The 12,128-nt window shown below is 35.6% G+C and overlaps 2 protein-coding genes across 4 annotated transcripts; one reads left to right on the forward strand and one right to left on the reverse strand.

Annotated features, from left to right (window-relative positions):
* The first annotated feature begins 1,699 nt into the window (after nucleotides 1–1,699).
* Nucleotides 1,700–9,021, forward strand: LOC125207686 (FAD synthase-like). Of its 3 annotated transcripts, none has more exons than XM_048107134.1 (17): nucleotides 1,700–1,808; nucleotides 2,118–2,243; nucleotides 2,328–2,373; nucleotides 2,647–2,816; nucleotides 3,098–3,215; nucleotides 3,316–3,398; nucleotides 4,057–4,116; nucleotides 4,614–4,862; nucleotides 5,737–5,833; nucleotides 6,357–6,407; nucleotides 6,553–6,633; nucleotides 6,865–6,936; nucleotides 7,555–7,617; nucleotides 7,936–8,088; nucleotides 8,311–8,368; nucleotides 8,454–8,506; nucleotides 8,577–9,021. In XM_048107134.1, exons 2-17 carry the CDS (start codon nucleotides 2,143–2,145, stop codon nucleotides 8,652–8,654), a joined length of 1,533 nt encoding a protein of 510 aa, XP_047963091.1. In that variant the 5' UTR covers nucleotides 1,700–1,808; nucleotides 2,118–2,142; the 3' UTR covers nucleotides 8,655–9,021. The 3 variants fall into 3 exon arrangements, with proteins under 3 accessions (XP_047963091.1, XP_047963093.1, XP_047963092.1); XM_048107136.1 differs by having other exon boundaries at nucleotides 3,104–3,215; XM_048107135.1 differs by lacking the exon at nucleotides 1,700–1,808 and adding an exon at nucleotides 1,915–1,934.
* A 169-nt stretch (nucleotides 9,022–9,190) lies between these two features.
* LOC125207687 (S-adenosylmethionine synthase 3) lies at nucleotides 9,191–11,342 on the reverse strand. The gene is made up of 2 exons (XM_048107137.1): nucleotides 11,189–11,342; nucleotides 9,191–10,540 (listed from the first exon to the last, which is right to left on the reverse strand). The coding sequence occupies exon 2, from the start codon at nucleotides 10,531–10,533 to the stop codon at nucleotides 9,361–9,363; it is 1,173 nt and encodes a 390-aa protein (XP_047963094.1). The 5' UTR covers nucleotides 10,534–10,540; nucleotides 11,189–11,342; the 3' UTR covers nucleotides 9,191–9,360.
* Nucleotides 11,343–12,128: the final 786 nt, after the last annotated feature.

A 12,128-nucleotide genomic window follows, 5' to 3' on the forward strand; every position in this document is an offset into this window, starting at 1 on the left:
AAGAATAAATTACAAAATGACAATATTATTAGTGTGACATGATAAATTCAAGGGCATGGATATTTTCCGGATTTAAACAACTTTCTTATGTAAATTACCCGTAATTCAAAAATAAAATAATAATAGAGTCAATTGAACTCTATGATCTTACGAAAAATATAGTCAATTAATTTCAATAAGATTACACGGCTTCATATGTTATGCCTTGATTGAAAAATGTATATATAATAAATAAATTTGTTCCAACAATCATGGCGACACTATAAATGCATTAATTGCTAGGTTTGGCCGAAAATGCTTCTATTCCCTAAAATACTGCATAGTATTACTTCCAATAAGAAATGTATGTGGAATAAGAAATATATAAAAATAAAAAATTAAAATATCTTGTCATAAAAAACCGTTTCCAATATTATATGTGTATACAATTTGTTATTAAAAAAAAATATCCCTATAAATCTATAATCTAGCTCTAAAACCGTCCTATACATTACATATATAAAATTTTAATTTCAAAAAGGAAAATATCCCTATAATTTAGCTCTCGGAACCACCTTCAACATTACATAAGCAGCCCTTCTCTTCTCTTTATTATTCTTTGTTGGTGAAAACCGTTGCTCTCTTTGTATTTTGTCTGCCGGATATATTCTACAAACACACAAAAAAATAATACACACCCTTAAGAATATCTTCATTTCGGTAGAGAATTTGTGTGGTTGAGAAGCTCACTCTTCGCCTTCGACCCTTCCTCTTGCAAGAACTCGAGCAACTGGAACATCAGACGCCTATCCATGAAAAATAAAGTAGTGAGTGAGTGAATTTTTAGATACCAAATACCAATATTTATAGTTCCTACGAAATGGAGAGTTTCTATCCTTGTAAACCTATGTGAAACATGGTGAGTGAGTGAATTTCACTGCTCCAAATGGTCCAATTTATAGAAATTTAGTGTTTTTTGGCATTCTTCTCGGTCGGAATATGACTCTTTGAATACAATGTCATTTTTATAAATTACTCCCTTCGTCCGCGAATAAGAGTCTCGTTTTTCCATTTTAGTTCGTCCGCGAATAAGAGTCTCGGTTCACTTTTACCATAAATGGTAATATAGTCTCACCTTCCACTAACTAATTCCACTCACATTTCATTTAAAATTAATATATAAAAATGATATTTTTGTAAATATCATCAAACCCAATGAAATTTGTCTAATGTTTACAAAAATTTCTTAAATAGGAAAATTAAATGATAGCAATTCGGCACATTGTATTCCAAGTAACCCACGCATCTCATAATAAACTTTGCATAAATTCTGGATATTAAATGTATTAATAGTGTTTAATTATCCTAATTAAATTTTAATCGTTACTATTACTATCTTAATTTCTTAATTATTGATGGAGTCGTATTAGTGGAGAGTCATTTGAGGTTCAGTCTTTGTAACATTATTGTCACAATATTGATAGAGTCGTGTATTAATGGCATTAACAATTCTCAGCTACCTAAATTACCCTAAAAACATCTCTAATTTACTTAAATTTCCCTCAAAACTCCCCTCTTATATATGTATAGATTTTGTGACAAAAGGTAGTATATATCGTTTCCAAGTGTTCACACATAATAGATGCTCTACTTCAATTTCACAATAACAGTATTTTCTTCAGCGGGAAGTTTGATGCATGATCAGCTACAATGATAGTTTTGGCATTTTGTGTATAAAATAATTTTTGGGATTTTATCCATACGAAACCAAATAAACGGCATAGAAACAATCACAACGTATGTTTCAGAGCCCTCCAATTTCTCTGAAGGTAATGCCGCACTCCTAAGCCCCTTCAAACATAAAATCTCCTTCACGTTTCGCGTTTCAGAGCTAATCATTTCTGCAGATTGGTTTTGGTGTTTGTTCAGCTGAATTTTCATTTTTTACAATTTTTGTAAGCAGCTTCTGTTTTTTCATTGTTAAACCCTTGAAATGGTATGATGATTGAGTGAGTTCCTTAAGAATGCTTATGTGTATTGTTACGGTTGCATAATTTTTCCGATTGTGAAGGCGAATTAAGTTACGCCGGAATAGAATAATCAGAATGTTACTTACTAATTTTGGCACTTGAATTCAGAGTGGTTCAATCATATAAGTCAAAGATGGAGATTGATAGAGCAATTAATGAATGCGATGATAGAAGGTTGAAGACAAAGTATAACAATGCCATCTATGTTATCCAAAGGGCTCTTGCACTGTACTCGTATGCTCCCATTCCCCATGATACTCCACCACATCACAATTCTACTTTCTTAGTAGATATAATGCTGAATATTTTCATTGACAGTGTTGAAGAGGTTGCCTTGAGCTTCAATGGAGGGAAAGATTCAACTGTAAGTAACACTTTTTCCCCCTAATAAATTCCTAGGCTGTATTTGGAGGGAGTGATGGAATCCAGTAAAGTCACTTCAATGATTATTTTTATAATTCATTTACAATCCATAATTCTCAGTTCAAATATTTCTCAAGTGATTGTGTTAAGTTGCAATGATATGTAGTCAATTGAAGTACTTTCCCCAAATTCTTCCACATAAATGCAACCTTAAGACGTCTATTATCATGAATGTTACACATATATAATAGCATATAGTTCTCTTTTTCTATAGGTTTTGCTGCACCTTCTTAGGGCTGGCTATTATTTGCATATGGCTGGGAGGAAGCTGTCCTTTGGGGATCATGGAGATGCTGAAACCACATTGCCAATAAGGACAATTTATTTTGAGAGCCCAACTGTTTTCCCTGAAATCAATTCATTCACTTATGAAACAGCTTCTATGTAAGCTCTCTCTCTCTCTCTCTCTCCTTTAACTTATATCCATGTACCTCTATATTTTGACAATTTTTTCTCCTTTGTTTCTTTGCGTGAAGCTCTGCATTCTTCTTCCTTTCTTTCCGTTATTATGAAAGTAAAGTAAAATGTATAAATATGCATGATACAGCATGATATATTTCTTTCTATTCTCTTGCAAATAGATGATAGGTGCAACACTCCTATTTTGCATCCTCTAATGATATTATCCTTTTATTATTTATACACTTTCTTTCCAACCTTGATAGTTTCAGATTGCAAATGGACATTGTCCGCTCAGATTTCAAGTCTGGCCTGGAAGCTCTTTTGAAAGCTAAGCCCATTAGAGCTTTTTTTCTTGGTGTTCGAATTGGTGATCCTACTGCAGTATGTGTTCAACTTTCTCCTTGCATGGATGTTGACTATGCATTATTAGTTTGAATGAGAGAACGGAATTTTTAAAGATTAATTTGACCATAATCTTTAGGTAGGGCAAGAGCAGTTCTCCCCTAGCTCACCTGGTTGGCCACCATTCATGAGAGTGAATCCCATCCTGGATTGGTCTTACAGGTTGGTTCTCTATTTTGAAGTTGTATCAAGTTTTGTAATTGTTTAGTATGTATTTATTTTCTTTTTCTGAATGATATAGTTAAAAAGATCTATGAGTTAGTGGAAGATTCTTGCATCATACAGTGACAAGGTTTCAAAACATTTGCTGATATCTTTCAACTCAATACTTCTTCAGTTCAGATAAAAATAGATGTACCTGGTGATTAGAGTATGCTCTTTTTATTTATCCTTGTTTTTAGAGGATTCAAAAAGTATGAATGTTTCTTTAATCGTAAGTCAGTTATCTAGAAACATAAAGAAACTTGTATATTAAACTGTTCTTAAGCTATAATAGATTTTTATCATACAACATTGTTGCATATAATGGTGTTTTTATTAAACTGTTATCATTAATCCAAACTGATACACACATACATGTACACAAAACTAGGACAAATAGAGAATCTAGGTAAAGGTGCTTAGTGGTTTATATTACTTAGAATGCATGGCTTGATTAAGTTTAATTATCATTTCGAAGTTATTGGCTACTTGTTCATTTTGGGAGGAAGCTACCCAATATCATGCCAGAAATTTAGAACTTGTTTCATTGTAGGATGAACAACTTCTTGTTGTCTGTTACCTAAAGTGTATGTCTAATCTTTAACTAATTGTTTTGCAGAGATGTTTGGGAATTTCTCTTGACTTGCAAGGTCTCGTACTGCAGTCTCTATGATCAAGGGTAATTTATTGCCTGTAGGTCTTTGAATCTCAAGTACAAAGAATACTACTCCCTCCATCTGTCAAAACCGGACATGTTTTGCCGTTTCCGGTTGTCCACCATTTAAAGACACATGTACCTTTCCATTTTTAGTAAATGGGTATCATAATATATAAAAATGGGACTCATATTCCACTAACTTTTTCACTCATTTCCTTTATAAGGTTAAACAATTTCTTAAAAGCCGTGCTAAGTCAAAACGTGTCTTTAAATGGCAGACAGAGGGAGTAGTTTTTTTTAGCTAGCATGCATCTTTTGAATAATTCGTTGAAATCTAATATCTTTGTAGTGTTTGTTGTTCTCTCCTTGATTTTGGTCTTGTCTTTATATTTACTGTATTCTGCTATGTTCTCAAAATTGTTTGTGGTATTTTATTTTCATTTTCTTTTCTTTTATTATTTTTATCTTTTCATGCATTTGATATTGTTCTAATTGTTTTTCTAAAACTTTTTCTCCAGTTACACTTCAATTGGTAGCATTCATAACACAGTTCCTAATGCACTGTTGTCCCTGAGCAAATCCACCAGCAGTGAAGATAAATTTAAACCTGCTTATATGCTTTCTGATGGAAGATTGGAAAGAGCCGGGAGAGCTAAAAATTTCATTTCTCAGCCATCATCTGCTGCTGTTAACGGCTTGAAAAATGAGGGTTATTTCTTGAAAAGCATGTTTACAGCCTCGGTCATTGCTGTGGGTGAAGAAATCCTGTACGTTCTTTGTTGTCCATTCCTATCTTGAAAACTCTTTTCGGCCTTGGCCTCCGTAGGGATGCATGTGATCAAAAGTTCAAATTGTGGTCGAATGTCTTCTTGCTTAATGCATTAATTATTTTTCCTGATTTAGTGTTTGTCTATTAGCTTGTAAGTATTAGATTTGTTTGGCTATCGTTTTTCTACATTGTGTATGCTCAATAGTCAGTCGTTCTTGTGTAGATGTGTTTATGTAAGTGCGCATGTGTTATTCTTATTTTCCCATGATAAATTAGTTTTGCTGCAGTTGGTTATGGACCCCATATATTGTTGTTTAGTTATAACTCATTCATGTTGAATTTCGATTTTTCTATTAGCATTTAGTGTAATGTATCCACAAATAGGTTTTATTATGCCAACATTTCCTCCTCCTTCTGAGACTGTTGCATCGATTGAACACACCTTATTCAGCATTTGTACACACAACTAGTTATATAAACTAGTGGCACTTGTTTCATGAAGAATTTAAATTTAAATGCAGAGGATCTCCATCTTGCTTCTGTATGGGAAAACATTTCTGTCAATAGAAAGGTATCTTTAGGGCCTGTTTACTTTGCAAGTTATGCCAAGAAAAGAATTTCAGATGGATTTTACTTGTGTTTAATTTGCAAGTTACAATTTTTAATGGGCCTTAGAAATTATGTTAGGTCCAAGCATTTGTCATTTACTAATTCATAGTTAGCATTGTCATTCACCAAAAAAAAAACTTTATATTCTCCAAAGACAGTTCTAAAGTCTAACCCTATCTATCTAGTTATTGTACTATATGGTTATAATATGTGATTCTCTTTGTTTTGTAAACAATGTTTTTTGTGTTGTTTCCATAGCTCAGGTTTGGCACAGTTGAGGATCCAATGAGATCCATATTGTCCAGGAAGCTTCATTCCATAGGCTGGGCTGTTTCACATGTTGCTGTTATCAGAAATGATGTATACTTTTCTAATATGACGCCTCTTATTTTTTACTTTGTTCATGCTCTTTGCTATGTTGAGCCATAGGCCTCTGCTATGTAAATATATGAGTTTTAACTCATTTAGTTAAGATATAAACTGGTAGGTTTCACTTGCACCTTGCACATTCCCCTCTGCACCTTGCACAAATTGCAATTTTCTTAACATCCTTCTGCTGAATCATATGTTGAGCTATAGGCCTCTGCTATGTAAATATATGAGTTTTAACTCATTTAGTTAAGATGTAAACTGGTAGGTTTCACTTGCACCTTGCACATTCCCCCCTGCACCTTGCACAAATTGCAATTTTCTTAACATCTTCTGTGTGCTTGCATAATGCTGGGAAATTCATTAGCATGATTTCTGAGTTCATCTTCTTCTTTCTCGAGCAAGACATGCTTGTTTGCAGCCCTTTCCTTTATAAGAGCTTATGATTTGTTGAGATTCTTTTTCTGTTCAAATTCATGTAATGCATTTAACTTCACTTTGGGTCATCTTCCAGATTGATTCTGTTGCGGATGAAGTTGAGAGACAAAAGTCTATGACTGATATGGTATACCTTATGTCTCTCTCTGTCTACCCTTCACATGTGTGCGTAACTGCGTATGCACACACATATGATTGAGAATTAAACATATTTAATTTCAATTTGATTTGAGACTTTCTCTAACTGATATAAGGGTGTATTGCTAACCCAGGTTTTCATATATGGAGGTTTTGGTCCATTACCATCTGATGTTACTGCAGCTGGTGTCGCCAAGGCTTTTGGTGTCCGCATGGTATATCTTGTCTGTTGCCTGGATCTTTTAGCCTATGTTAATGATTCAAAATTCTATTCCTTGTGAAAAATATTAGTAGTTCATTTTATAAATTGTCTGACCTATTTACCTGGGTCTTAGTTAATCTTATAATGAAAAGTGAGGAGTCAGTTACATACCTTTGTAGAAATTATTTATTGGCTGTTACCTTCACATACCCATACGCTTATTACTGCTCTTCTTTCTCCAAAGGCCCTTGAAAAAGAATTTGAAGAATGCCTACAGCATCTTATAGGGGAAAAGTGCACAGTTGACAGGAATGAGGTAACTTAATGAGCAATGTATGTGGAGTTAATGATTTCATTTCATGATGAAATATTGCTACAAATAGTGGGGCTATATGGATAAGCATATTTATACCTGGATGAATGTGAATTTACTCGGAAGAAAACCTTAATCACAACCTGCTTGAACTAGAATAAAATTTTTCTCATACAAAGCCGTCAGCACAATCTACTCGTTGAAGATATAACATCTTAGTTCATTTATTAGGTTTGCATAAGAAGTGGGTGTGAACTGAAGTGGAATTAATTCTGGACATCATCTTCTGTAAATGATAAGAAGGGTCAAAAGTACATGTGAAGGTGAAGCATGACTTCCTTGGCTCAGAGATTAGGACTGGAGCATTTAAAGAACTTGGCACTATTCCAATTTAGAGGCTTAAACAATCCAGTCAAGGATGAATACACATTAGTGAATAACTATCAAACCTTCTCTTGCAGGTTTTATGTTTCAGAGAATTGATTTATAAGAAAAGGGGCTTACTCCTTTTTTTTAATCAATACACCCTAAAGGGTGTTACTCCAGTGAATCATTGATGTCGCATATCATAAGTATATTGAATTTCTATTTTCACAGTTTAACTCTGTTTCCAATCGCTAGATGGCTAAGTTGCCTGAAGGAATCACTGAGCTGTTGCATCATGAAAATCTGAGTGTGCCTTTGGTAAGTTAATCTCATCTCCTGCAGTTTTGGCCCTTATAACAAGAGTGTTTGAGACGTAATGCTGACTGCTTTAAGATATTTGCCTCATGAGAGCAACGGAAAATCTTTTCATTTGATACATATAACATAGTGTTTGCTTGTTTAAGCTGCCAGTTAGTTCATGTGTTTTACATATTAGTTTATCTATCATGTGAGGAGACTTTAGAGATTAGTAACTATTAAGCATGTAAACCCATTATTGCTTGGAAATTCACTTGTTTTTATTTGGGTATCTGAAGATGGATCTCATATAATTCTGTTTCCAACTCTATTTTATAGATCAAGTGCCAAAATGTGATAATTCTTACTGCAACAAATGTTAAAGAGCTGGAGCAGGAGTGGGATTGCTTGATTGAATTAATGGGATCCCATGGCTATTTGCTAATGACGGGACCATTTGTGTCAAAGAGACTCGCAACGACGCTTTCTGATGTGAGTCTCTATTGGCCTATTATTTATAATGTTATTATTCTTCTGTTTGTCAAACCTTGCATTTTAGTCAATGGACAAATTTCATGTTCATAAGTCATAAACTTACATTCGTGGTTGAATCTGAGTAATATTATGAGTACACAATTAATAATCTTCCACTAGAAGAAGATATCTTCCTAAATTATGTCTGATGGTACAACATTGTAATCATCCGTGATGCAGGTGGAAATTGCTGAACCTCTGTCGGAAATTTGTATGGAGTTTCCTGATCTAGTCATTGGTAAGATTATTATGATAATGGATCACTTGGTTGATCTGATCTTCCATCAAACTATAATTATGTCATGTTTCATTGGTACGTGAAGGTGGCTATAGGGAATCAAGAAGCGGCCCTGTAGTCGTTACCTTCAAAGGAAAGGTATGACTGTTTACAATATTTCGACAACATACGTATAATGAGGTTGCATAACATGTCGAACGATTTGCAGGATGAAGCTAGAAGCAGTGCTGCTATAGCAGCATTACGTAAGAAGTTCCATCATGGCGCCTTTTCTGAAATCAACTGAACTGGATTGCTATTCAGTGCTTGAAAAGCTGCTTCGATTTGTCAAGATTGTGGTAAAGGACTATAAGGAGAGATGTCGAGCAGATTAGATGAGGACAAGGAGTGGAGTCCTGATTGAAAGGGAAAGGAATTGAAATATGAATATGACGAATGACTCACAGTACTATCACAAGGAAACAAATTTTAAGACCAGGGAGTAGAATGATCCAAGAAATGACCCAGTATCTGTTTTGTTTGTAAATGAAGCACCCCGCCCGACTTATCTTTGCTGATGCAGTATTGTTTTTGGCCCAAAACACCGGATTTGATCTCAGATTTGCTCCGTTTGTGATTGATTGCATCCAATAAAAGCCTCTAGTTAACATGCATTTGAATAGAGGCACACTGCACAATGTTACTATAATATTCATTTCTGAGGGAAAAGGCTTGATAAATCATAAAATGTATACTGGTATAATATTCAATCCAGAATGTGAAACGGGCTTGATAAAAATGGTTAAGAGGAAAGTTTTGCTAGCACAAAACAGAGGAAGGTAATTGAACAAAAAAGAAAGGAAACGATGAATTCAAAAATAGAGCAGGCTCCCACATTTGAAACACACAAAATAACATTACTACTGCATCTGGGAGTCCTGAAAAATATAGGCGTAGTCTTTGATATATCAATCCAAGCTTGTTATTGGACTGCAGCAACGAGCTCAAAGAATTCAAGCTTTAGGCTTGAGGACCTTGACAGTCTCCCAGGTGAAGTCAGGATCATCACGTCCAAAGTGACCGTAAGCAGCAGTCTTCTGGTACCTGAAGTTTCCTCCTCTCAGCAAGTCTAGGTTGATGGCCATCATTCCTGGCCTGAAGTCGAAGTTCTCCTTGATAAGGCTCAGAATATCCTTGTCAGGGATCGTCCCCGTCTTGTATGTATCAACAAACACAGACAGTGGCTCTGCTACTCCAATAGCATACGACACTTGCACAATGCATCTACGGGCAAGACCAGATGCCACAATACTCTTTGCTGCTTGCCTCACAATGTATGCACCACTCCTGTCCACCTTGGTTGGATCTTTTCCGGAGAAAGCACCTCCACCATGAGCACCCCACCCACCGTAGGTGTCAATAATGATCTTCCTACCAGTAAGACCAGCATCTCCATGGGGACCACCAATCACGAACCGGCCAGATGGGTTGAGATGGAAGATGGTCTTGTCATCAAGATACTGTTCAGGAATCACGGGCTTGATGACATGCTCCTTCAAGTCAGCTGCAATCTGATCATTTGTAACAGTCTCATCATGCTGGGTAGAGATGAGGACTGTGTGAACTCTAATAGGAACCATGGCACCTCCGTCATTTCTGTACTCAACAGTAACTTGTGTCTTGCCATCAGGTCTCAACCAAGCACAAGTCTTGTTCTTCCTCACTTCAGTGAGTTTGGCCCCGAGCTTGGTCGCAAGGACGTGAGTAAGCGGCATCAGCTCTGGTGTTTCATCAGTGGCATAGCCAAACATGTGCCCTTGGTCACCAGCTCCAATCTCCTCAGGTTTCTTAGTGAGGTGACCGTGAACTCCTTGGGCAATATCAGGGCTCTGTTGCTCAATGTTGACAAGGACCTTGCAGTTATCAGCATCGAGGCCAACATCTGGTGATATGAACCCGATCCCTCTGCAAGTATCACGAACTATCTTTTCATAGTCAACCTTAGCCTTGGTTGTGATCTCACCAAAGACCATGACCATGTTGGTTTTCGTGCAAGTTTCACAAGCAACCTTGCTCTCAGGGTCCTGCTCTAGGCAAGCATCAAGAATGGCATCGGAGACTTGATCGCAGAGCTTATCGGGGTGTCCTTCATTGACAGACTCTGAGGTGAACAGGAAGGTATCCATATCGTATCTGCAAATCAGGATCAGTGATACGTCAGTTATAGATTCTAGCATATGCAAAAAAATTCAATAATTTAAATGACAGTTAAGTAACTATATAGGCGCCAACCTAAAAAACTACCCCTATAAAGGTGCAACAGAATTTAAGTTGACTATCACAAAATGAATAAACAGCAAGTAGCTATAGTAGAATCAACTTATATTTCTCTTCCAACTCCTAAGTTACCGGAGTAAATGGTACAGACTAATTGATATATAGGAACATTTAGAACTTTTGAAACGCAGATGTAGCAGATCTAGACAATTTCCTAATCACGGATCAATAAACAATCTTCCGAATTATGTACAGAAAAAAAAACGCAGATCTTAAGCTGATAACCACAGCATTCTCTTAATGACGAACAAGATCTGAATCTAACTAACAATCCAGTACAAATATCAACATCCAACATCACCATTGCAATTAAAAATCTTCGATTCAGTAAACGAAAAGTACATTCATCATCGAAAACAATATAACTGCCGACATTAAAGAGGCATTAAATTCAGAGATCGGTATAACACAAAAATGAAAGCGAAACACTAGATCTACAACAGTAACAAAGCATGATTGCCAAATCTAACACAGTAATTAGAAAAAAGCAATCATTGTGCATACCTTCTGGCAAAAGAAGAGGCCGAGATCTGCAGAATGATACGAAGAAGGATGAGAGAAGCAGCGCAGTGAGAGACTGAAATGAGGCAAGGGTATTTATAGATCCGGATCCAAAGGAATCGCTGACATGCTAATTAAAATTCAAAGAATAAAATATACACCACCCGGGTCCACCTAGAGGCCATTAAGATGTTGCCAGCTGACGCCGGAGGCTCGATCGACGGTTGCCTGCTGTATTCTGTCGGTAGGTGAGTTGTAAATTCATAAATATCAGAAAATACTGTAATATGCGAGTTGTACCAGGGGCATGAGGGATTGTACTTGGGTTGGTGGCGGTGTTGTTGACAACTAAAGTTGAATTGGAAATCAAGAAATATCATAAAAATAGAAAATATTGTGGGATCTTGACTAGAATAATTTTTGTTTCGAATTAATGCATAACCATTACTTTTTCCATTTTCATATTGCTAATGGTAAAACAATTTATTAAAATTTTTTGTTTTAATAAATTTGTATGTATCTATATGCCTATATGTGTCTTTGTTCAAAAATTTGATAATTTACCTACCCTAAATATTAAACTTTCATGTATTGTATACGTATATGCGTCTTCGTTCAATAATTTAATAGTTTGCCAGAAATATTCACTGTCTCACCTACTTATACATTAATTAGTTTTTTCAATTTTCTAGGTAGATATTGCGCAATGTCACTACCAATTTTAAATGCAACTTGCCTTTTATTTCATCATCACATCCGATTGCATCCAATTGCAAATTGTTTCTCTCTAGAATTAGGATGACCATGACCCTCATAACTGCTTCGCCCCCAAAAAAATAACTATGCAATGCCCAATCAGTTAATGCTCCAAGGTCCATAAATTACAAAATAAAATTATATATATATATATATATATATAGGAATGTGTTAATATGACAACCCT

This window comes from Salvia hispanica, chromosome 2 (assembly GCF_023119035.1).
Source record: "Salvia hispanica cultivar TCC Black 2014 chromosome 2, UniMelb_Shisp_WGS_1.0, whole genome shotgun sequence".
Lineage (NCBI taxonomy): Eukaryota > Viridiplantae > Streptophyta > Magnoliopsida > Lamiales > Lamiaceae > Salvia > Salvia hispanica.